The sequence below is a fragment of the Lepidochelys olivacea genome (genome assembly GCF_965140295.1).
Source record: "Lepidochelys olivacea isolate rLepOli2 genome assembly, chromosome: 23".
Classification (NCBI taxonomy): domain Eukaryota; kingdom Metazoa; phylum Chordata; order Testudines; family Cheloniidae; genus Lepidochelys; species Lepidochelys olivacea.
This window is the reverse complement of record NC_140433.1, coordinates 13,896,998-13,921,644: the sequence shown is the minus strand read 5'-3', so window position 1 is coordinate 13,921,644 and position 24,647 is coordinate 13,896,998. Positions and strand designations below refer to the sequence as shown.

Below are 24,647 nucleotides of genomic sequence, written 5' to 3'. Positions count from 1 at the left end.
GAAGATCTCTGTGTACCCCCAGGGGTGCGTGTCCCCCTGGTTGAGAACCACTGCGCTAGAGGGTCTCCATGAACCCACCCACCTACACATCTATGAGAAAACACTTCAAAAGACCAGATGGAATGATGAGTCAGATAAGAACAGAAACGTGGCCAAGCAGCATCAGGAGGCTTGTGTGGGGGATGTCTAAGAAGATGTCAATTCCATTTACGCATAAAACCCACTCCAGCCTTATGAAGCTATGCCCTGAAGCTACGCCCTGCTGATAGGTTTGTGGTCATGGTCTGCTATGAATTTGCGAAGTTTCAAGGACAGACCCCAACCAGGGCCCTGGGGCGATCTCTGGGAAGCTTCTTAGCATCTGAGTTGTTGTCTTAAGGTGTTTTCTCTGTCCTGCTTTCACCTTACAACTCAAATCACAGACATGTAGGCCTGGAAGGGCCCTTGATCTATCCAGTCTCCTGAGGCAGGACTAAATATTATCTAGACCATCCCTGACTGGGGTTGACTAACCCGTTCTTAAAAACTTCCCACACAGAGATTCCACCAACTGCCCTGGGTCATTTCTCCCAGGGCTTCGCTAGCCTGTTAGAAAGTGTCTCTGAACATCTAATCTAAACCTCCATTGCTGCAATTTAATAAAGGGGCTTGCTTCATTAAAGCTGCATATGCTCATTTATACATGTGGGCAACTCTGCCATTAATAGCCCCTGGAAAGAAAGCACAAATTCCAGATGAAGTGAGCTGTAGCTCACGAAAGCTCATGCTCAAATAAATTGGTTAGTCTCTAAGGTGCCACAAGTCCTCCTCTTCTTTTTGCGAATACAGACTAACACGGCTGCTACTCTGAAACCTGAAAATCCAAAGATATTTTTTCATGATTTTAGCCTAAAATTTTAGGGTTTTGCTGGCCCCGAACTGAGAAAAACATTGGGCTTTTTTGAGGGAAAGCTGGGGATTTTCCATAAAGGTGGGACATTTCCCATTTTGCTGAAAAAAAAAAAAGTTTTCCACCTACAGAGGGGAGGGAGAAAGCGATCTGGTGGGAAATTTCTGACTTGTGCAGGTGGACATTTTTTGAAGGAAAGTTTGGGTAGGAGGAGGCAAAATCAGAGCCCTTTGCTGGCCATCAAAGATTTATCATGAACGATGGTCCTTGTGTGTGAGTTGAAAGGGGCAGATCTGGTGTAGAAATGGCCAGACTGGGTCAGAATAATTCCCCTCTCATACAGAATCCATCCCCAGCCCGGGCCAATATCACAAGCTGAGATCCTGCAGAAGAAGGTGGGGGATTTGCAACTGTCCACCCTGCATGAAATTCCCTCCTGACCACTTGTAGCTAGAGGTTTCAAACCTCCCTGAAGCATGAGGTTTAAGATCACTTCCACAATGTTTAGTTAGTTTGAGAGAATCTAACTTTGGATGTTCCTCTTCCCCTTGGAAATGTCCAGTCCCTCTTTGAATCATGCTAGGTTTTAGCCTCAATGCCATCCTGTGGCAATGAGTTCCCCAGTCCCTGCGTGCATGAGTATGTCTTTTGAATTTCTCACCGTAAGTTCATGGGCTGTCTCCTTGTTCCTGTGCTATGTGACAGGGAGGACAGAATCCCCCAAGCTCTTTTCTCTGTCCCATTTTCATCGTGTCATGCTCCCTCTTACACTTTACACAATCCTGATCTTTCTCATCTCTCCTCACAGGAGAGTTTTCCCAGAGCCTGACCTGTCCCCAAGCCTCTGGTCATTCTGCATTTCCCGTGTGGTGCTGGGGGGGCCCAGGGCTGCAGGCAGGATCCAGATGCGGGTGAAGGGTTGCGAGCAAGTTTCCAAACTGGTACCAAGTCCTGTCTTCACTGGGTCTTTGATGAACTAAGCAGACTGAGCCCCTCTCAGGTAGGTTTTCCAGACATCCTGTGTAGCACCTGTGCATGCTTGGAAATATTCAGCGGCGTACGCGCCACGATGTGACTCTCATAAACTTTAACTCAAATCTTGTGGTATCTAGGGCTTTCCTACAGGCCCCCTCCTGAGTCATGGACTCAAGTCCAGGCTATCACAGCCACCATGGCTAACTTTAACTTCCAGCCACTGGATTGGGTTAGACCATTCTCTGCTAGATCAAAGAGCCCATTATTCAAATTATTGTTCCCCATCTCGACACTTCTAGATTGGCATCAAGTTGTCCTTTAACCTTCTCTTTGTTAAACTAAATAGCTTGTGCTCCTTGCATCTCTCACTATCAGGCAGGTTTTCCAATCCTTCAGTCATTTCTGGGGCCCTTCTCTGAACCCTCTCCAGGTGATCAACCTCCTTTATGAATTGTGGGCACCATTAACACCAGTTAGTTAGGCTGTTTTCCTAAGTGGAAGGTTATTTCAGAACCTCCCTCCTTTCTCGCCTTGGACTCTATGAATCCCCTTTTCACTCCTTCATGGGCCTTGCAGAGAAAAGAATTACCTGCATTTCCCTCAGCATGTCTGTAACACTTGGAGCTTGGTATTATAACAATGACAAGATTCCAGCCTCATGCTTCAGGGCTTCATTTGGTCATCTGAAGCGGTGAGGAAGTTATTTCCCCCCCAGTGTAGTCTAGATGAAATTACTAAAAGGTGGGTGTACAACTGGCCAAAAGACTGCCCTCAAAGAGTAATTTTCACGGTTCTTGGTCAAACTGGGAAGGCATATCTAGCAGGGTCCTGCAGGGGACGGTCCAGGGTCCGGGACTAGCCAGTATTTTCATTAATGACTTGGATAATGGAGTGGAGGGCTCACTTATGAAATGTACAGCTAATCCCAAGCTGGGAGGGGTTGCAAGCACTTTGGAGGCCAGGGTGTGAATTCAAAGCCACCTCAACAAATCAGAGAATCTGTTGAATACAACAAGGTGGCACTGAAAAAATGAGAAGAGCAAAGTACTTCACTTAGGGCAGGGACAGGCAAAGGCGCAGCTAGAAAATGGGAAATAACTGGTGAATCAACAAATTGAAACAGTTGTGAAAAAAGGCTAATATTCTGGGGTGTGTTACTAGGAATGTTGTATATCAGACACAAGATGTAACTGTCCCGCCCTACTTGGCACTGATGAGGTCTCAGCTGGAATATTGTGTCCAGTTCTGGGCACCACACTTCAAGAAAGATGTGGTCAAACTGGAGAGAGTCCAGAGGAGAGCAACAGGAATGAGGAAAGGTTTAGAAAACTGACCTAGAAGAGAGGGTTAAAAACACAGAGCATGTTTAGTCCTGAGAAAAGAAGACAGTCTTTACATTTGTTACGGGCTGTTATAATGAGGACGGGACTCCATTGTTCTCTATGTCCACATAATCTGCAGCAAGGGAGGTTTAGGTTAGAGGTTAGGAAAAACTTTCTAACTCTGAGGGTAGACAAACTTTGGAGCCGGCTTCCAAAAGTGGGATCTGTAGTCATTGGAGGTTTCTAAGAAGAGGCCAGACAAACACCTGGTCTAGGTTTACTAAGCCCCAGCATTGGATGCTGGACTTGATGACACCTTGAGGTCTGTAGTGATCAACGGTCACTTCCACCAAAAATCCGGCCACATTCAGGTTGCTTCCAGTCCCCAAAGACAACACCTGTAACCACCCTGGAATAAAGGTTTATTAACTGGGAAAAAGAGAGAAGAGAGTTGTTCACAGGTTAAAGTGAGCAAATACATACACATCAATGAGTTGTCATTGAAATCCTGTGAGTGACCGACCTATAGAGTTCTGTCCCATCAAAGTGTCTTTCAGGGCAGACCCAAGAGGTAAACCCTGGGGCTCTCTGGCTTCATTTTGGTGTCTGGCCCTGTCGGAGTTCAAACGACAAAGAGATGGATGGTTTTCCTGTGACTCTGTTTTATTTCCTTCATTCAGCTTCCGAGACCCCAGGATGAACCTTCTTGCACATAGCATTTCGCAGGTGTGACAGGGTCATTAACCAATCCGTTGCATTGCGATGATCCTTGGCGGCCCATCTGATCTGGATAGTCCTTCTGTATGGGTGGCAGGGAGGGTTCCCAAGTTCAGAGCAAACAATTTCTAAGTTATAAAGCAAAACATACATATCTTCTTACAGCTTGGAATACCGACATTGTCAGTGAGATTAATGCTGGCAGCAATTTACAAGCATTACATAGAATCAAAACGCTAAATACAGTCTTATGAGACTAATCCCTGTTTTGAGCAAAACTACCATACAGGTGAACCGCTCTGGCCTCCAGTTATGAGTTTGTTAGTCCTTAGCTTTTGCCTGCTGTCTTGGCAAGAGCAGGCGCTTGGTTTGCCAGTGTCATAGAGCATCAGTCTGGTAGACAAAGGAATACTGAGTGCCGGTGTCTGGAAGTTGAAGCTAGACAAATTCAGACAAGAAGTAAGGTGTAAATTTTTAACAGCAAGGGTCAATAACCATGAGCAGAACTCAGCGAGGGTTGGGTTGGTGTCTCCAACATGGAACAGTTTTAAAACAAAATTGAGCAGTTAAACCGTTATCCAAAGAGGGCTGGCATAATTCGTCAGCACGTTACATCACTAGTGACTCCCTTCTCCTCTCCGCTCAGGTGCCACCACGGTCCCTCGCCATGGACTATGCCAACTGGACATCTGTCTCTGAGTTCGTGCTCCTGGGTCTGTCCGAACGCTGGGACCTGAAGCCGCTGATCTTCGCAGGGCTCCTGACCACATACCTGGTGAACCTAGCTGGCAACTCTCTGCTGCTTGGAGCAGTGTGGGCTGACCCCCAGCTCCGCAGCCCCATGTACTTCCTCCTCAGCCAGCTGGCTGTGCTGGACATGAGCTTCGCCTCCATCACCCTGCCCCAGGCCCTGGTGCATGCCCTGACCCAGCATCGGGCCATCCCCTTTGCCAGCTGCATGGCCCAGCTCTTCCTCTTCATGGCTGTGGGCAACATGGAGGGTTACCTGCTGGCCGCCATGGCCTATGACCGCTATGTGGCCATCTGCAACCCACTGCGCTATGCTGCCGTGGTGACGCGGCCCCTGTGCCTCAAGATGGCTGCCGCCTCCTGGGCCGTGGTGATCCCCCACTCCCTGCTGCACACCATCATGGCCACCCAGCTGCGCTACTGCAGCCACTACCTGCAGCACTTCTTCTGCGACCTGCCACCCCTGCTGCACCTTTCCTGCACCCGGCCCTTCTCCAATGAGTTGGCAGCCTTCACTGAAGGTGTCCTGGTGGTGCTGGCCCCTTTCATCTTCATTCTGGCCTCCTACGCCTGCATAGGGGTCACTGTGGGCCGCCTGCGCTCTGCCCACGGCCTGCGCAAGGCCCTCTCCACCTGCAGCTCCCACCTGACCGTGGTGACGCTCCTTTATGGCTCCGTGGCCTGGATATACTTCCGGCCAGCATCCAGCTATGTCCAGGAGCGTGACCAGCAGGTGGCCATCATCTACACAGCGGTGGCACCCGCCCTGAACCCCCTCATCTACAGCCTGAGGAACAAGGACGTGGCTGCAGCCTTGAGGAGGGCAAGGAGGAAAATACTGGCTCGGGGCACGTGAGTCCAGCCTGCGGCTCCATCAGTGCACTGGGTATGGACTTTCCACCCAAGATGTGTCCAGGGAACCTTTCCCCCTTAGGTCCACCAGGATACCTGGGTTCTTTTCTCCTCAGACATAAGGCTGGTGGAACTAACACATATGCAGGGTCACACCCACCTACACACACACACTTACATGCAACCTAAATCTTTCCATAGAAAAGGGGGTAAATTAAGGCATGTTCTCAAGGGCATGCCCAGACTGGATCAACCACAAGATCTGTTGTATTAATTTTGATAGTATAAATGGGCCCAAAGAGTCAAAGTTGTGAACATAAGAACGGCCATACTGGGTCAGACCAATGGTCCATCTAGCCCAGTGTCCTGTCTGCTAACAGTGACCAATGCCAGGTTCCCCAGAGAGAATAAACAGAACAAGAATCATTAAGTGTCCATCTCCTGTTGCCCGTTTCCAGCTTTTGACAAACAGAGGCTAGGGACACGATCCCTGCCCATCCTGGCTAAAAGCCATTGATGGACCTATCCTCCATGAACTTATCTAGTTCTTCTTTCAACCCTGTTATAGTCTTGGCCTTCACAACATCCTCTGGCAAGGAGTTCCACAGGCTGACTGTGTGTTGTGTGAAAAAAAATACTTCCTTTTGTTTATTTTAAACCTGCTGCCTATTCATTTCATTGGGTGACTGTAGCGGGGTGGTTACCCCGCTCTGGCCCTGAAGTGGTTAAAGCAGCCCTGGGGAGGGCTGCAGCTAGGGAAAAGCTTGGCTTATTGGGGGAAGCAGCCACAGCTGGGGCCATGCCCCAATCACGCCACAACTGGCCTTATAAGAAGGCTGAAGGTCAGAAGCTGGGGAGTCTCACTCTAGCCTTGGAGCGGGAAGGGTTGAGCTGCCTGAGAGTGAGGTACCTTAAGTGGAGCAGTGCTGGGGAAGGGCAAAGGGAGTGGGAGAGCTCCAGCCTGGTAAACCCCCAGGCTGCAGGCCTTGCTAAAGGCCAGGAAAGGTACTGGGGCTGCAGAGGGCCAGCCTGGGAATAGGCAGAGGCAGCTGGTCCTAACCCCTTGCCAATGATGAGCGGCCATTACACTGCAGTCTTCCCCAGTGAGCAGGGGTTAGACGATGACTGGCAGTAGCCACTGAGGCAAGGTGGGTTTAGAGGGTTGGGGTTCCCCAGGGAGGGGAGACCCAGAGTGGGTGTACTGCTGAGGCAGAACCCCAGGGTAAAGGGCACTGGGGTCCGGGAGGGACACGAGGGCCAGTGGCAGGCAAGACATGGGTCTGCTCCGGGCTGGTAGAGCTAATTCCCGAGACAACCAGCAGGAGGTGTCGTGCCGGTGAGTCATCGCATCACTACAGTGACCCCTAGTTCTTGTGTTATGTGGAGTAAATAACACTTCCTTATTTACTTTCTCCACACCCGTCATGATTTTAGAGACCTCTCTCATATCCCCCCTTAGCTGTCTCTTTTCCAAGCTTAAAAGTCCCAGTCTTCTTCATCTGTCCTCAAGTGGAAGCTGTTCCATGCCCCTAGCCATTTTTGTTGCCCTTTTCTGACTCTTTTCCAGGGCAATCTATCTTTTTTGAGATGGGGCAACCAGATCTGCACACAGTATTCAATATGTGGGCAGACCGTGGATTTATATAGGGGCACTATGATATTTTCTCTCTTATTATCTGTCCCTTTCCTAATGATTCCTAACACTCTGAGAATCCATGAAAAAGCCACAGCCCCTGAGAGGAATCATACCTAGGACCTTTGGCTAGAACTGCAGGATCTGGTACAACCTCATACAGCCCCATTGGTGGCTTGGCCACTGGGTAAGAAGCAGTGAGAGAAGTGCCTTGGTGCCTTGGTGAAGGGTCCCCGGGTCTTTGCAACCCAGTCCTGACAAACTCACTCCACCAAACACCTGTCTTATGGGATCTTTAGCCATAAAAAGGAACCTGTGAGGTATCTCCAGAAAGCTGGTGACTTATCACGACTGTGAGATGTGTGTCCAGGTAATATTTAAGGAATAAAGTAACTCTACTGAAAGTCCACTTGTGGTGGGTTGCCTTTGTATTAAATGAATTGAAAAATACCACTACTCCTGTTTCTTTTTTACAGTGCAAATATTTGTAATCAAAAATAAATATAAAGGGAGCCCGGTACACTTTTTGTACTCTGTGTTGTAAATGAAATCAACACATTTGAAAATGGAGAATTTTTAAACAGAAACGGTATTCTATTATTGTTTAACAGTGCGATTAATCGTGCAATTAATGACAATTAATGTTTTTCATCTCTTGACAGCCCTAAATATATATATAAAAAGGTGGTGCTTTTTATATTCACTATCTTGCTTCATGCACACACGCACATAGTGTTCCGTCTGTAGCCTTGGAAGGATTCATTTTTTTATGCGTAAGCATCGACTTCCCCCAATGCACGCAACCCGGCGACGAAATATTTCTGCTGACAATCATCGAAACCGGCAGCAGGGCGAAGTGGGAAATCTGCTGCTTGAGAACATCTTAGCATGGGATCCAAAGATATTTACCATGTCAATTTTGCTGGACCTTGTGATGCTGACAATTTGTGTTGACACAAAAACAACAAGGAGTCTGGCAGCACCTTAAAGACTAACAGATTTCTTTGGGCATAAGTTTTCATGGGTAAAAAACCCACTTCTTCAGATGCATCCGGCGCCACCAGACTCCTTGTTGTTTGTGTGGATACAGACTAACCCAGCTACCCCCTGTGTTGACACGGGTAGCAAGCGTTATCTTTCTGAAGCGCAACGTCGGCTGTCATGAAGCAATGATTCGCCGACCTCTCCCGTCATTTCTTGCAACTGTGAAATGAATAAATAAATAAAATTAAAAATGCTTCAGTCGCATCCTCTTGCAGCGGGGTGAAAATGTAAGCGGGCTCAGACGCTTTGCGAATAAACGCCGACGGGTTTTATATGCAGTACTGTCACAGGAGGGAGTGCCTAGTTCTGGGGACAGGGAATGGGCTAAACGGGTCTTTTCCCTCGCGGGGGCACCGGCTCTAATTTGGCATCAGGGTAGTGCACTGGCCAGCTCCGATGGGCAGGGAAGGAGACACAGGCCTCTCTCCCATAGGGGGCGCTGGCTCCCATCCAGTCCAAAATCCAACAGCCGATCCTTGACCCCGTGTGACACGAGGGGTGTCCTCAGTCCGTCGCGGACAATGTGAGACCCGAACGGCCAGTGGCCCCGTCCAGTCTCTGCACTTCACAGCCCCTTAAATGCTCAGCCCCTCGTAAGGGGGCTCTGGACGGGACGCAGTCCGTCCGCACCTTCTCCTAACCTTTTGAAATCAGCTGGTCTCCTCCGCACGTCTTTTGGACACGGGGATCTGGGGCGCCATAATTGCGGGGTGCTTAACGACTTCAAGCATCTAGCACCCGGGGGAGAATCTCTGAACTCCGTCCCTTGGAAAATGCCCAGCTTGGAGAGATTGTGGGACAAAGGTCCTGTTAATTACCACAAACTTCCACCGCAACCCATCAGCCGCTCCTCTTTCACCCCCAGCTGGTGGGGGCTGCAGGGGGCAAAATTCATGGGGGGTTTGGAGGGGCCTGGATTGCAGTGGGGGTTTGGAACAGCCGCATTCTTGGGGGCACAATTGATGCGATGCTGGAGGGGGCAGAATTGGGGGGGCAGGTTTGGTTTTGGGGCTGAGAAGCAGAACAAAATGCTGGGTAGGAGAATGGGCTTCTGTGGGGGCAACGGGAGCCCCCCACTTCTGTTCCTACCGCTTTCAGTGTCAGGACATTCCCTTCAGGGAGTCCAGGGACGTAAACCGCCGTGTCACCCCTCTGCCTCCTCATTCCCCCATCCCCTCCTGATCTAACCACTGGATACTACCCCCCTCACATGCACAAGGCAATGGGGCCCTTTCTGAGACTAGAAAATTCACACCCTAGGGGAAAGCCCAGCTCCGGGAGGGGAGTCGAGGCTAGTGATTAGAGCAGGGGGGGCCTGGGAGCCAGGACTCCTGGATTCTCTCCCTGGGTCTGGGAGGGGAGTGGGGTCTCAAAAAACACAGATGCCCAGCCTCGGAAGCCCATGGGATGGCATCTCCCTCCCACCATGCTGGGTGCAAAGGGCCAACGCCTTTGGTGCCACGGAGGGACTGGCAACAGGGCAGAAGATCCGAGGCTGTCCCTGCTAGAACGTGGGTTACTGGGAGCACTTGGGGGTGGGGGTTGGGGAGGGAAGCTGTGGCCCAGCATGCCCCCCTGCCCTCGGCGCCAATTTCCCATGCAATTAGCTGCCTGCGTCTGAATCCCTGCAGACAGGAGCTGGGGGTGACGCGCTTGCCGAGCTCTTCTGTCTGCGGGGCCTGGCTGGCACGGTGGGGATTGGCTCAGGCAGGAGGCCTGGGAGTCGGTGCCAGGGGAGGACTCGTGGATGCCAGGGAAGGGGGCCATAAAAGCCCGGACACTACCCGGGTGGAAAGCAGTGGGCACCAGCACCGAGAAAGATGCGGATCCTGCCACTGACCAGGTAGGGCAGATGCCCTGGGGCAGGGAAGGGACCAGGGGCCTTTCCTGGGTTGGGACACCCTCTCCGCACTGACCCCCATCACCTCCTCGCTGGCTGAGTGCATCTCTGCTCAGGGAGCTGTCCATCCACAATCACTGGGAGCCAGGACGCCTGGGTCCCGTCCCTGGCTCCAGGAGGGGAGCGGGGTCTGGTGGGTTAGAGCAGAGGGGGCTGGGACCCAGGACTCCTGGGTTCTCAGTGGTGAATCCCTCTACGCTTTGCCCATAAAGGGCTCCCAGTCCCTCTATCTCTCATCAGGAGGCAATTTTCCTTCTTTCTCTTTAACTGTCCTCCTGTCTAATCCCTGCCCTGCTTGGGGGAATCCCCTTAGCGATTACTCCACCCCCCTCAGTACCTCGCCCCCTCGTGTGAGTCCTTCTCTCCTCTGTCAGGCCTGGGGCTCCTCTCTGAACCCCCCGCCCCAGCCCTGTGTGTCCAGTTCAGTCTGGGATGGAGGAATCAGTGTTCAGGGCTGGGGGGGGGGTCTCCCCAAAGCTGTCTGAACCGTCCACCTCTCTCCTCTGTTCTGACTGTGCACCCCTAATCACACCAGGGCCTTGGGGCTCTCAGCTACCAACCCCGACCAGGTGTTCCTCTCCCGTCAAAGAGCCAGGCTGGGAACTGTGTCCCTCCACGCTTTACGGGGATGTGTATTATGGTACTGCGAAGAGGCTGCAGATGACTGGGGGCGGGGGTGGGGGCGGGTTGCACTGAGCAGGGCACAGATCAGGGCCCCGTCATGCCAGGTGCTGCCCAGACCCTGCCCAAGATCAGGGCCCCATCGTGCCGGGTGCTGCCCAGACCCACACTGAGAGACCGGCTCTGCCCTGGAGAGCTGCCAGTCTAAATGCACCAGGGGAAGCAGAGCCCTAGAGTTGTGAAGTAACTTGCCCAGTGTAACCCAGCCGGTCAGTAGCGGAGCTGCGAATAGAACCCAGGAGTCCTGAGTGCCCGTCCTGCTGTCGGCCCACGCCACATTCCCACGCTGCCTCCAGGTCCCTCTATCTCATCTCCCTGCCCCAGGCATCTTTGCAGCTCCCTGCAGCTCAGTAGCGCCTGCAGGTTTAAATCACCGCCCCCTCTTTCCAAAGGGAACGCCATGAACCCCGCTTTCCTCACCAACGCCCTTCGCCTGCCAACGTCCCTAAAGAGTGTTTGGATGTTGGCTTATTCTTTGCTTCGTAGCCTAAACTGTTGTGTGGCGTTATGTGTGGCTGTTCCCCAACTGCTCCGCCCCAGAGGTGGCTGCATCTCCGTGCCAGGCCAGCCCTCCCCGAACACCAGACCCTTGACGCTAGGAGCAGTGCCATCCCCACCCTGGGCTGAGGGCACTGGCAGAGGGGCAGGCTCTCACCCACGCTCCCTCCCCACAGATCTGTGCCCCCCCATGGCCGGGCCAAACCGGACAGTGGTGACTGACTTCCTCCTCGTGGGCTTCCCCTCCCGCCGAGACCTAAGTCTGCTGCTCTTCTCGCTGGCATTGCCCATCGTTCTGCTGGGCCTGGCAGGGAACCTGGGCCTGGCGGTTCTGATCCGGGCCGAGCGCTCCCTCCACACCCCCATGTATTACTTTCTCAGCCACTTGGCGCTGCTGGATCTCTGCTCCTGTTGCGCCGTGGGCCCCGCCATGCTGTGGGGCCTGCTGGCCGGCTGGGCCACCCTCCCTGGCCCGGCCTGCGCCCTCCAGATGTTTCTCTTCGCCACCGCGGGGGACGCGGAGTGCTGCCTGCTGGCCGCCATGGCCTACGACCGTTATGCCGCCGTCTGCCGCCCGCTGCACTACCAGGCTGCCGTGCCACCCCGCCTCTGCCGCGGGCTGGTGCTGGGCTCCTACGCGGCCGGGGCGGCCAGTGCGGCCGTGCACTCCGGCCTGGCCTTCCGCCTTCCCTTCTGCCGCAGCCGCGCCCTCGACCACTTCTTCTGCGACATCCCACCCGTGCTGGAGCTGGCCTGTGCCGACACCAGCCTCAACCAGGCCCTGCTGCTGGCCATCTGCGGCGCCATCCAGAGCGTCACCCTGCTGGCCATCCTGGCCTCCTACGGGCTCATCCTCGGGGCCGTGGGGCGGGCGGGCTTGCGCCGGGCTGCCCCCACCTGCGGCTCCCACCTGGCAGCTGTGGCCGTGCTCTACGGGACCCTCATCTTCATGTACCTGCGGCCCGAAGGCAGCTACGCCACACAGGCTGACAAGATGGCTGCTGCCTTCTACACCGTGGTCATCCCCACCCTCAACCCCGCCATCTACAGCCTGCGCAACGCTGACGTCAAGGGGGCCCTGGCGAGGCGGCTCCTGGGCAGGTGCCGCGTCTGGGGGGGGCTGAGGAAGGGGCTGGAGGAGGGGTGACCGAGGGAAGGGGAGATGGGGCAAGATGGCTGCTTAGAGTTGGCACCGGCATTGGTGTAGTCCCTCAGTGTAGATGTAACCTACTCCAAAGGGTGGACGTAGGTAATGCACCTCCCAAGGAGGTGGTAGCTAAGTCTTACGGAGTAATTCTTCCATCGACCCAGTGCTGTGTACACTGGGGGTTAGCTGGGTTTAGCTACATCTCTCCTGGGTGCGGATTTTTCACATCCTGGAGTGACGTCGTTGGGTCGACCAACTTCTTAGCATAGCCCTGGCCTGAGAAAAACGATCAAAATCTGGCCGACAGCCCTTCTGGCTCCCTACTGTAGCTGTGAGCACTTCTTCTGTAGACCGTATCCCGTCCTCACTCAGACAAATGCCCGCTGGAAACCAACGGGGCCGTTTGCCTGAATCCAACCACCGCCCCCAGTCCCCATGGGACACCAGGGTTATTCTCAGGCCGTCATTGACAACATGAAACCCTAATGGCCAATGGCCCCATCCTGTCTCTGCATTTCACGGCCCCTTACACGCTCAGCCCCTAGGAGCAGGCTTTGGACAGGACAGCGCCCGTCCACACCTTCTCCTCACCCTTTGGAATCAGATAGTCTCCTGCAGCCATTGCTGGGGGGTGGAATCCCTCTAGAATTGGACACAGCAATCTGGGGTTGCAGCCCAACCTCTGTGCACCATAGTCAGGGGGTCTTACTGACTCCAAGCATCTCACAGAAATCCACTCTTGCACCAGGGGACGAAGCTCTGAACTCTGTCACCTGGACAATGCCAGTTTGGAAACAAACGTCCTGTTAATTACCACAAACTCCACCACAGCTCATCAGGCGCTCCGCCTCCACCCCCCGCTCCCATTCCCGAGGGCACCAGGGCCTTAACGATGGCAGAGCGGTGTGGATTCATTATCAGTAATGAGCACACCGGGGAGGAGTTGGACATGGGCGCACAGGGAGACCCGGGTGGGGATGGGTGTGTCTGTGCCGTGTATTCCTGTTAAATAGATAAACAGGGGACTCTTGACTAGATTGGAGATTGGTTCTAGTTCCCCTGTATTTGGCCCTGGTGCAACCGCAGTCCTGGTTAGGGTGAGATGACGTCCCGATAACACCAGGATCGAACCGATATCGGGGCTTTGTCTTATATATGCAACTATACTCCCGCAAAACACAAGTCTCCAGATTTAGAAACCCTGCCGTGTAGTGAGAGACGCCAGGAGCTCAATCTGTTTCGCCGAACAAAGAGAAGGTGAAAGGGTGACTCGAGCCCAGTCTATAAGTACCAACATGAGGGATAAATATTTAATAACAGGCTCTTTAGTCTAGCAGAGGAAGGTCTAACCCGATCCAGTGGCTGACGTTGAAGCTAGACAAATTCAGACTGGAAGTAAGGTGTACATTTTTAATGATGAGGGGAATTAATCGTCGGGACAAATGACCAAGGGTCATGGCGGATTTTCCATCCCTGACAATTTTTCAATCAAGCTGGGGTGTTTCCCTAGGAGATCTGCTCTACGAATTGTCTTGGGGCCGTTTTCTGGGCTGTGTGACAGGGGGGTTCCAGGAGATGATCCCAGTTTGGAATCAATCGATAATCTCAAAACTCTCCCAGCTCCGAGTGCGACAGACAGGCGAGGGCAAGACGTGGTGCCGGCCGACGGCTCGGATCTCTCAATCTTCTGGACCAAATGTGTTTGTCTAAAAGATCTGCTCTGGTTCAAACAGGAATGAACCCAGGACTGACCTAGGGCCTGGGCCATATGGCACGCAGGGGGCGGGGGGGTTAGACAGGATGATCCCAATGGGCCTTTCTGGCCTTGGCATTTATGAACCCATCTTAACAGTAGGGGACACCTTTCCTACAAGCTACCTTGCTTCACGGCCACATGTAGACTCATCTTGTGGGAGCCATTTCCCCTTGTTCGCCTGCAATCTAGGGCTGCAAGTGCGCCCCTCCCCCGCCATATAGGGCTGTGTTTACTCCCCCTCCCCCACCATATAGGGCTGTGTTTACTGCCCCCCCTCCCTCCCTCCCTATGGGGGTGGAAGAGCAACCAACTGCCACTCTGGGCTTGGGACAGACCATTTTTCCCCTGCAGAGGAGATAGAGAATTATCCCGGACTCAGGTATTGTAACCCCCCAGACTGAAAAGGAGTCATTCACACGACAAGTGTGTGGGTGTGTGTGGCGGGGGCGGTTATTATTTATACATTTCCTGACAGGGAAAAGTACATCCAATTGTTAAGGAAAAGTTAGCACATGTGACTCCATTTTGGTTTGGGGCCCAGCATTGTTTAAATGCCAGCACATCACACACCAGGAGGAGTGATCCTTAGATACTGAATCCCTGTGAAAATCCTCCTTGTCTCCAGCCCGCCTTGACTCCCAGTATCTGGTTTTTGTCAGTCTCTAACTCCCTGTCTCTTGGCCTTGATGTGAGGCCTCCCATCCTATTTACTGATGCATGGCTTTAGGACCATGCTGTGTAATTAACATACTGGTATAGCAGGAGGAATGCACCAAGCAGGGATAGGTGGTAGATAAGACAAGGGTTTGTTTATTGGCTAAGGTTTCCGATGCACGAGGGCAACATGCTTTGCTAAAAAGTATATAACCTTTGTATAATCTGTATTCAGGGTCCCCTCCTGGCTAGCAGGGGGGCACCATGCTCGAGCATAATAAACTTAGTGTCTTTTGAGAACTCTGCAGTTGTGGACTTTGTTTCTGTGCCTCAGCCTAGATTCGAATTGTGCGTGACCTACCAGGTGTAATTCGCATCATTGGTGTGCATGTCCTCCCAGGTGTAATTCGCAGCGTTGAGTGCATGTCCTCCCAGGTGTAATTCACAGCAGTTGAGTGCGTGTCCTCCCAGGTGTAATTCGTAACAGTTTTGGCGACCACGAAGGGACTCTAGGCTCGCCCCAACAAGCAAGACTACATTCCTCCTCTCGGACAGCTCCAGCCGGCACAGGGTGAGTTCACCTTTGAGAACTCCGAGAAGGGGGGCTGTGAGCCGTTGCTTAGGCAATAAGGTGGCACATTTGGTGTCCCTTTGGTAGCCCACTGTGGGTTCTGGGCAGAGTGTAAGTAAGGGGACCCCTTTGGCTGAAATTCTCGAGAATTGGGGGAATATTTCTGGCACCCCTGGGTTAGGTAAAAAAAAAGCTGTAATCTTGTGCAAGGTTGAGTGGCCAGCACTAACAACTCAAACACCTTTTGACTGGCCACCAGATGGTTCCTTTGCTGGGGAAAAATTAAGAGTGCTTAGGAAAAGGCTGGAAAACAAAGCTCCAGCCCAGATGGATTATTGGTATGTATGGGACAACTGGGCTTATGCGCATGCGAAAGGACGTCCTCTTTCCTCCTCCTTTTCTTATTCATCTCAGGGGTCTCCAGCCCCTCTCTGTGCTATGCCTGCTTCTGCCCCTCCTCCGGTTTACCCTCGGCTTTCTGACTTATGCCCGTCACCTCCTTGCTTGCCAATTAGCCGTGCTTTCTGTTCAGGTGACAAGCCTCATGGGGGGAGGACTCGGGTAGCCCTTGTAAGTGAAAATATTTAAGAAAAGAGACCAAGAGGGCTGGGGGCTAGTTAAGAAGCCCACCCTCCTTGTTAATATGGTAGTGAAACAAAGCTGGTGCTCATGGAAGGGACAGTTCAGAGAAAAAAAACAGGATCGGGCCCAAGCGGGCAGGCAACAGAGAGATTGGAAAACAGGTTGGAAACTTGGAGGTCATAGTGAAAAAAGAGGAGTAAATAATTACAGGAATGGAAAACGTAAATCCCGGAATAATACTTGGAATGGTAAAATCTAAGTTAATTGGGTGTCGTTTTGGGAAATAAGCAAGTGATTTAAGAAAGGAAAGTAAGAAGTTAACTCTTTAGTTGCTGGAAAGAATTAAGCAGTTGAACTTTGTGAAATACTGGAAAGAAAAAGAATTCTTGGTTTCTTTGCAGCTGTCAAGGTTCCTCCCCCACTCTGAACTCTAGGGTACAGATGTGGGGACCTGCATGAAAAACCTCCTAAGCTTATCTTTACCAGCTTAGGTCAAAACTTCCCCAAGGTACAAAATATTCCACCCGTTATCCTTGGACTGGCCACTACCACCACCAAACTAATACTGGTTACTGGGGAAGAGCTGTTTGGACGCATCCTTCCCCCCAAAATACTTCCCAAAACCTTGCACCCCACTTCCTGGACAAGGTTTGGTAAAAAGCCTCACCAATTTGCCTAGGTGACTACAGACCCAGACCCTTGGATCTTAAGAACAATGAACAATCCTCCCAACACTTGCACCCCCCCTTTCCTGGGAAATGTTGGATAAAAAGCCTCACCAATTTGCATAGGTGACCACAGACCCAAACCCTTGGATCTGAGAACAATGAAAAAGCATTCAGTGTTTTACAAGAAGACTTTTAATAAAAAATAGAAGTAAATAGAAATAAAGAAATCCCCCCTGTAAAATCAGGATGGTAGATATCTTACAGGGTAATTAGATTCAAAAACATAGAGAACCCCTCTAGGCAAAACCTTAAGTTACAAAAAAGATACACAGACAGAAATAGTCATTCTATTCAGCACAATTCTTTTCTCAGCCATTTAAAGAAATCATAATCTAACACATACCTAGCTAGATTACTTACTAAAAGTTCTAAGACTCCATTCTTGGTCTATCCCTGGCAGAAACCAGCGTACAGACAGACACAGACCCTTTGTTTCTCTCCCTCCTCCCAGCTTTTGAAAGTATCTTGTCTCCTCATTGGTCATTTTGGTCAGGTGCCAGCGAGGTTACCTTTAGCTTCTTAACCCTTTACAGGTGAGAGGAGCTTTCCCCTGGCCAGGAGGGATTTCCAAGGGGTTTACCCTTCCCTTTATATTTATGACAGCAGCCATTTTGGAAAAAAATGGGCCCTTTTCCAAAGAAAGGCAATTATACAGTGCTACTTAATTAATATCTTATTAGGCTCCAAGGGGCTACAATAGGTGGTGTCTTCCTTTTCAGGTCGCTGTGTGTTTGACTGCAGGAGTTAAAAGTAAAAGGCAATCAAAAGTCTGGTAAAGTTTATTGTGCCCTTTTTAAAGTAAGAATCTTTAACCTGTGGATCCAAAAGCAAGCCGGAAAGCATTTGTTTTAATGTAAATTACCTAACTGATAAGGTAGAGGCCACTGAAACCTGGGCTGCCTATAAAACAAATACAAGAAAATATGGGTAATTCCTCTGTTTTGCCTGCAATTAACAAAGGTATTTGTATAAAAAGGAAATATTTTAAGCAATGAGTGACTGCCCAAAAGGGGTAGATCTGTGTTTGTTTTTTTTTGTCTTTCAGAAAATCAGAGAAAATTGATGCCAGCTGAAAAGCAATTCAACATCTCATGAATTTACTGGCACAATAGGAATTCTGTTCTGTGTTCTATGTCCTGTCTTGTGCTGTTTGTCTTGTGGCCAGAATTGCTGTGTTTAATTTTTCATAGGACAGTTTAGTTTAAAACTAAATAGAAGGGTTAAATCAAAATGCAGATACTTGTTTTATTCAACTTGGAATACAAAGTGTTTGGATAATATCAAAAAAATGTGATATATTAAAGTTTAATACATTTGCTTAAGTAAAAAAAAAAAAAATTCATTGGCCTGATCTTTTAATTGAAAAAATTGTTGTTAAAATTTGCACACCAACAGTCTTTGGAAGCAAGGACATGAAAGGTTAACCACTCCCCATATTATACATGAAATCCTTCTGGCTACCTCACATTTCTAGCCAGAGGGCTGGGGAGGAAGGAAAGCTATTGGACACCAGAGGTTGTACCAAGTGGACTCCTCAAAAGTGGGTGTGCTTGTCCTGGCTTGTTGCTCCAAAGCTCTGTAATAAACTCATTTTCCTAGAAGGGTGTTTGTGGCATACATTAAACAATAAGACTAAAGTGCTGTATAATGGGCAATGTACATGTGTTCCTTTTTAAACAAAGGTGTATAAGTAAAAAGTGAAAGTTTCCTTTGCAGGTTAATAAAAGCCAAGAAGGGGAAAAGAAATAAAACGGAGGACGAGCTAATTCAACGCTGTAGCTGGCAGGCTCGGTCCAAAGAGAAGACACTGGCCTGCCCAAGGACACTACTCACAGCTAGGATTTGGCTAACAGCCAAGAAAGAGGGGGGCATGAATGTGCCCAAGCAGCTGTGAGATCTGCAACACACTGCCAGACATTAATGAAATGTGTTAGGTCTCTGTATTTACAGGTGAAAGAAGTCCTGCTTCAAGAATCATAGAATCATAGAATATCAGGGTTGGAAGGGACCCCAGAAGGTCATCTAGTCCAACCCCCTGCTCAAAGCAGGACCAATTCCCAGTTAAATCATCCCAGCCAGGGCTTTGTCAAGCCTGACCTTAAAAACCTCTAAGGAAGGAGATTCTACCACCTCCCTAGGTAACGCATTCCAGTGTTTCACCACCCTCTTAGTGAAAAAGTTTTTCCTAATATCCAATCTAAACCTCCCCCACTGCAACTTGAGACCATTACTCCTCGTTCTGTCATCTGCTACCATTGAGAACAGTCTAGAGCCATCCTCTTTGGAACCCCCTTTCAGGTAGTTGAAAGCAGCTATCAAATCCCCCCTCATTCTTCTCTTCTGCAGGCTAAACAATCCCAGCTCCCTCAGCCTCTCCTCATAACTCATGTGTTCCAGTCCCCTAATCATTTTTGTTGCCCTTCGCTGGACTCTCTCCAATTTATCCACATCCTTCTTGAAGTGTGGGGCCCAAAACTGGACACAGTACTCCAGATGAGGCCTCACCAATGTCGAATAGAGGGGAACGATCACGTCCCTCGATCTGCTCGCTATGCCCCTACTTATACATCCCAAAATGCCATTGGCCTTCTTGGCAACAAGGGCACACTGCTGACTCATATCCAGCTTCTCGTCCACTGTCACCCCTAGGTCCTTTTCTGCAGAACTGCTGCCTAGCCATTCGGTCCCTAGTCTGTAGCGGTGCATTGGGTTCTTCCATCCTAAGTGCAGGACCCTGCACTTATCCTTATTGAACCTCATCAGATTCCTTTTGGCCCAATCCTCCAATTTGTCTAGGTCCTTCTGTATCCTATCCCTCCCCTCCAGCGTATCTACCACTCCTCCCAGTTTAGTATCATCCGCAAATTTGCTGAGAGTGCAATCCACACCATCCTCCAGATCATTTATGAAGATATTGAATAAAACCGGCCCCAGGACCGACCCCTGGGGCACTCCACTTGATACCGGCTGCCAACTAGACATGGAGCCATTGATCACTACCCGTTGAGCCCGACAATTTAGCCAGCTTTCTACCCACCTTATAGTGCATTCATCCAGCCCATACTTCCTTAACTTGCTGACAAGAATACTATGGGAGACCGTGTCAAAAGCTTTGCTAAAGTCAAGAAACAATACATCCACTGCTTTCCCTTCATCCACAGAACCAGTAATCTCATCATAAAAGGCGATTAGATTAGTCAGGCATGACCTTCCCTTGGTGAATCCATGCTGGCTGTTCCTGATCACTTTCCTCTCATGCAAGTGCTTCAGGATTGATTCTTTGAGGACCTGCTCCATGATTTTTCCAGGGACTGAGGTGAGGCTGACTGGCCTGTAGTTCCCAGGATCTTCCTTCTTCCCTTTTTTAAAGATTGGCACTACATTAGCCTTTTTCCAGTCATCCGGGACTTCCCCGGTTCGCCACGAGTTTTCAAAGATAATGGCCAGTGGCTCTGCAATCACAGCCGCCAATTCCTTCAGCACTCTCGGATGCAACTCGTCCGGCCCCATGGACTTGTGCACGTCCAGCTTTTCTAAATAAAATCCTGAGCAAACCTGCCATTTGTTAAAACCAGGTAACTGGGTCTACATAAAGGTCCATCAACAAAAGACTACTCTGGCCCCATGCTGGAAAGGCCCTTATTAAGTCCTGCTAACTACCAACACCACTGTGAAGTGCCAAGGACTGACTGCCTGGACCCATGCTTCTTACTGCAAAAAGACCCCTCCACCTCGAGATGACTTCACTTCGACTACTGATCAGCCTGTCCCTCCTGGGTTTTTTTTCTTTCCTCCTTTTGGACAGCAGGAAAAAAAACAAGGTGAAGTGCTAGTCACCTCCCCCTTGTCCACTGACAGAGCTAACCTGCATTCAGTATTTGCTAAAGAAACCAAAGCACGGCAGGGTGACGTGCTAGTAACCTCTCCCCTGTATAATGCAAAAGCATGACTGTTCCAAGAAAAAAGAAGAAACTCCTGCTCTGCTAAAACCACCAAAATCCAAGGATTCCTGACTGCAAAAGACACTGAGAATTGGCCTTGATGGCAAAGACGGAGCATTGTACATTGGCAGGGAGGAAGTTGCGGGATGTATTCTTGGGAATGTGAAGTAAAGTGGTGGGGTGGGTTTATTCCAGAGGCTGGAACCTGTGCTGGTAGGCAAGTATAAATACCAAAAACGCCTTACTGCCACGAACATTACTCCCACCATCTGCCACCACTCCTTTGCAGGTAAAGGTTCCTGGCTCCATCATAGCTACGTTAAGTTGGTGCTGGGACCCCCACCTGACCCTGACAAGCCATTGGACGAGCCACTTCACGAATGAACACCACGACCAACCCATGAACTAAGCTTTCCAGCTACTGGGACCTTCACAGCCCACCAGGACTTTTTGTGTTCCTGTTTATTGGACTTACATTGGGGGTAGTGTTTTTTGTATGGTACAGGGGAGGATGCCGACATTGGTATGGTTTGCCTGGGGGGTTCCTCTCCCTATTCCCAAGTCCAGTACAAGGATGGGAGGGCAATAGCTTCTTGAATTTAACCCGCGCTATCAAACAGGGTGTAAATCGAACGCAGTGTTGGATTTGTATTCATACCCCCACATATTTAGGTCAGGGGGTCCCGTTGGTAGGGGTACCTATCCCCCTTAATTGAACACTCCAAACTAAGCTATGGGCAAACACTACATTTAACTGGAATGTTACAATCCAAATATGGTCTATTGATATGGTGGCCCAGGGTAATTATGCTTTATGTGTGTCACGACGTAAGGGCATAGAAATTACAGTTTTTGTAGGGAATTTTGTGGTGTGCCAGGACACCACCCAAATCAGCTCTGGTGCGGGAGGCCCCTCTACCTACTCCAGGACCCCGTGGCCGGTCCCCGAGGGGTCTGGCTGGAATTGGTTATGTAATCACACAGCCTATAAGGTTCTCCCAGCAGGATGGTGTGGTCCATGTACCTTAGGGGCTACAGTACCGGCCGTGACAGTTCACCAGACCCTGACCCGGGGAGAGATCCGCAATCTAGTATGGCGGGACCGACGAAGTATTCCTTTAAACCCCCTTTCTCAACAGCCCAAAGGCTTTCACTCCTTTGTGCATTGGTTTCTGCCATGGTTGGGAGTAAGTGAGCTGGAAAAAGCTATAGTTAACATTTCAGCTGCTTTGGAACTAATGGCAAATGCTACTGCAGATGCTCTTCAAATTGAAGTCACCCAGCTATCCCAAACTACACTGCAAAACCGCCTAGCCCTGGATTATCTCCTTGCAAATCAGGGCAGGGTTTGTGCTCTGGTCAACTCAAGCTGTTGTGTATTTGTAAATCAGCACCATAGGGTGGAAACTGACATCCACGTCCTCAAGCAACAGGCAGCCCTATTCCACCACATCAGCCTCGACACTACCAGCGCTGGATTCCAGGAGGTCTGGGACTGGCTCACCTCACGGCTACCGGATGTGGGGACTTGGGGACGGCGTATTTTGTATTTACTTTTTTTGACTGTTATTGTTTTTGCGTTATTTTTTGTATGCCTACAATGCTGCAGTGTGTTCGGTCGGCAGTTGCTAACCCTGCAGCGCGGTTACTCAGCCCTAATATAGCTTACTGATGTACAAAAAGAAAGGGAGGACTGTTAAGGAAAAGTTAGCACATGTGACTCCATTTTGGTTTGGGGCCCAGCATTGTTTAAATGCCAGCACATCACACACCAGGAGGAGTGATCCTTAGATACTGAATCCCTGTGAAAATCCTCCTCCTTGTCTCCAGCCTGCCTTGACTCCCAGTATCTGGTTTTTGTCAGTCTCTAACTCCCTGTCTCTTGGCCTTGATGTGAGGCCTCCCATCCTATTTACTGATGCATGGCTTTAGGACCATGCTGTGTAATTAACACACTGGTATAGCACGAGGAATGCACCAAGCAGGGTTAGGTGGTAGATAAGACAAGGGTTTGTTTATTGGCTAAAGTTTCCGATGCACGAAGGCAACATGCTTTGCTAAAAGGTAATTCGTAGCATTTGTGTGCGTGTCCTCTCAGGTGTAATTCGTAACACAATGCATTCACCAAGATATCTCAACCCCTGCACCCTCCTGCTTGTGAAATGGTCCCTTCCAAGGGAGCGAGAAGCTCCAAAGCTCGCAACTGATGGAACGAACCATTTCACTGGGGGGGACGACAGGAGACGGGAGACGAAATGTCAAAGAGTCATAACTGCCACTTTGGAAGGTCCCATTGTCATTGGTGGGGAGGGGTCTGGCCAACTGCCATAACTGCCACTTTGGAAGGTCCATGATCACTGGAGAGAGGATTCAGACACAATCACTGGAAATCCCTTTCAACAGGGCAATGGGGCACAATTGATTCATTCATTCACTGATTCAGTCATGCAAGATGGCTCCTTTTTCATAGCACCATTCTCATCGCTTCCCCAAGAAACCAAACCACCTGGGACACATAAGCCTTCGTAAGGCTTTTGACACAGTTCCCCAGGACATGCGGGCCAGAGGAAATTACTATAAGGCTGGTGCACAACTGGTTGAAAGACCGTACTCAAAGAGTAGCCATCAATGGTTCGCTATCCAACTGGGAGGGCGTATCAAGACTCATAGACTTTAAGGTCAGAAGGGACCATCATGATCATCTAGTCTGACCTGCACTTCACAGGCCACAGAACCTCACCCACTCCTGTAATAGATCCCTACCCTCCATCTGAGTCACTGACATCCTCAAATCATGATTTAAAGACTTCAAGTTACAGAGAATCCACCATTTACATTAGTTTAAACCTGCAAGTGACCCATGACCCATGCTGCAGAGGAAGGCAAAAACCCCCAGGGTCTCTGCCAATCTGACCTAGGGGAATATTCCTTCCTGACCCCAAATACGGTGATCAGTTAGACCCTGAGCATGTGAGAAAGACCCACAAGCCAGGCACCTGGGAAAGAATTTACTGTGGTAACTCAGAGCCCTCCCCATCTAGTGTCCCATCACCAGCCATTGGACATATTTGCTGCAAGCAGTCGCAGATGGGCTACAGGCCATCATAGGCAGTCTCATCATACCATCCTATCCATCAACTTATCAAGCTCAGTCTTGAAACCTGTTTGGTTTTTTTGCCCCCACTGTTCCAGAACTTCACTCCTCTGATGGTTAGAAACCTTCATCTAATTTCAAGCCTAAACTTGTTGCTGGCCAATTTATATCCATTTGTTCTTGTGCCCACATTGGCCCTTAACTTAATTAACAACTTTCCCTCCCTGGTATTTATCCCGCTGATGTATTTACAGAGAGCAATCACATCTCCCCCCGGTCTTCGTTTGGTTAGGCTAAACAAGCCAGGCTCTTTGAGTCTCCTCTCGTAGGGTAGGTCTTCCATTCCTCAGATCATCCTAGTAACCCTTCTCTGCACCTATTCCAGTTTGAGTTCATCTTTCATAAACATGGGAGCCCAGCACTGCACACAGTATTCCAGGGGTGTGTCTCACTAATGCTCTCTTGTCTCTACCAGAAATATCTTGCCTGACACAGTAGGACTGCATTAGCCTTCTTCACAGCCACATCACATTGGCAGCTCATAGTCTCTAGTGGGGTCAGTCCTGGGTTCAGAGCTATCCAATATGTTCATTAATGACTTGGATCACAGACTGGAGTGGATGCTTATAAAATGTGCAGGTGACACCAAGCTGGGAGGGGTTGAAAGCACTTCCAAGGACAGAATTAGGATTCAAAAAGACCTTGCCAAATTAGAGAATTGGTCTGAAATCAACAAGATGAAATTCCATAAAGACAAGTGTGGTTCATGCTACAGAGCATTGAAAATGCGGCAGAATTGTTAAGGCTGCCAGTGCTGCTATTCTCGGAGCTCCAGTGTTACCTGGATTAGCAGAGAGTGCCGTGTGCCGGTTCAGCAGACCTCAATGTTATTCATAAAGAAACCACAGGCTCG

General features: G+C 50.1%; 2 protein-coding genes across 2 annotated transcripts; both read left to right on the top strand.

Annotated features, from left to right (window-relative positions):
* Nucleotides 1-4,570: 4,570 nt before the first annotated feature.
* On the top strand, nucleotides 4,571-5,509 carry LOC311511988 (olfactory receptor 1J1-like; the record flags this gene model as incomplete). Its single annotated transcript, XM_084612961.1, has 1 exon — nucleotides 4,571-5,509. One exon carries the CDS (start codon nucleotides 4,571-4,573, stop codon nucleotides 5,507-5,509), a length of 939 nt encoding a protein of 312 aa, XP_084469087.1.
* Nucleotides 5,510-11,448: 5,939 nt separating this feature from the next.
* Nucleotides 11,449-12,408, top strand: LOC311511987 (olfactory receptor 5C1-like; the record flags this gene model as incomplete). Its single annotated transcript, XM_084612960.1, has 1 exon — nucleotides 11,449-12,408. The coding sequence occupies exon 1, from the start codon at nucleotides 11,452-11,454 to the stop codon at nucleotides 12,406-12,408; it is 957 nt and encodes a 318-aa protein (XP_084469086.1). The 5' UTR covers nucleotides 11,449-11,451.
* Nucleotides 12,409-24,647: the final 12,239 nt, after the last annotated feature.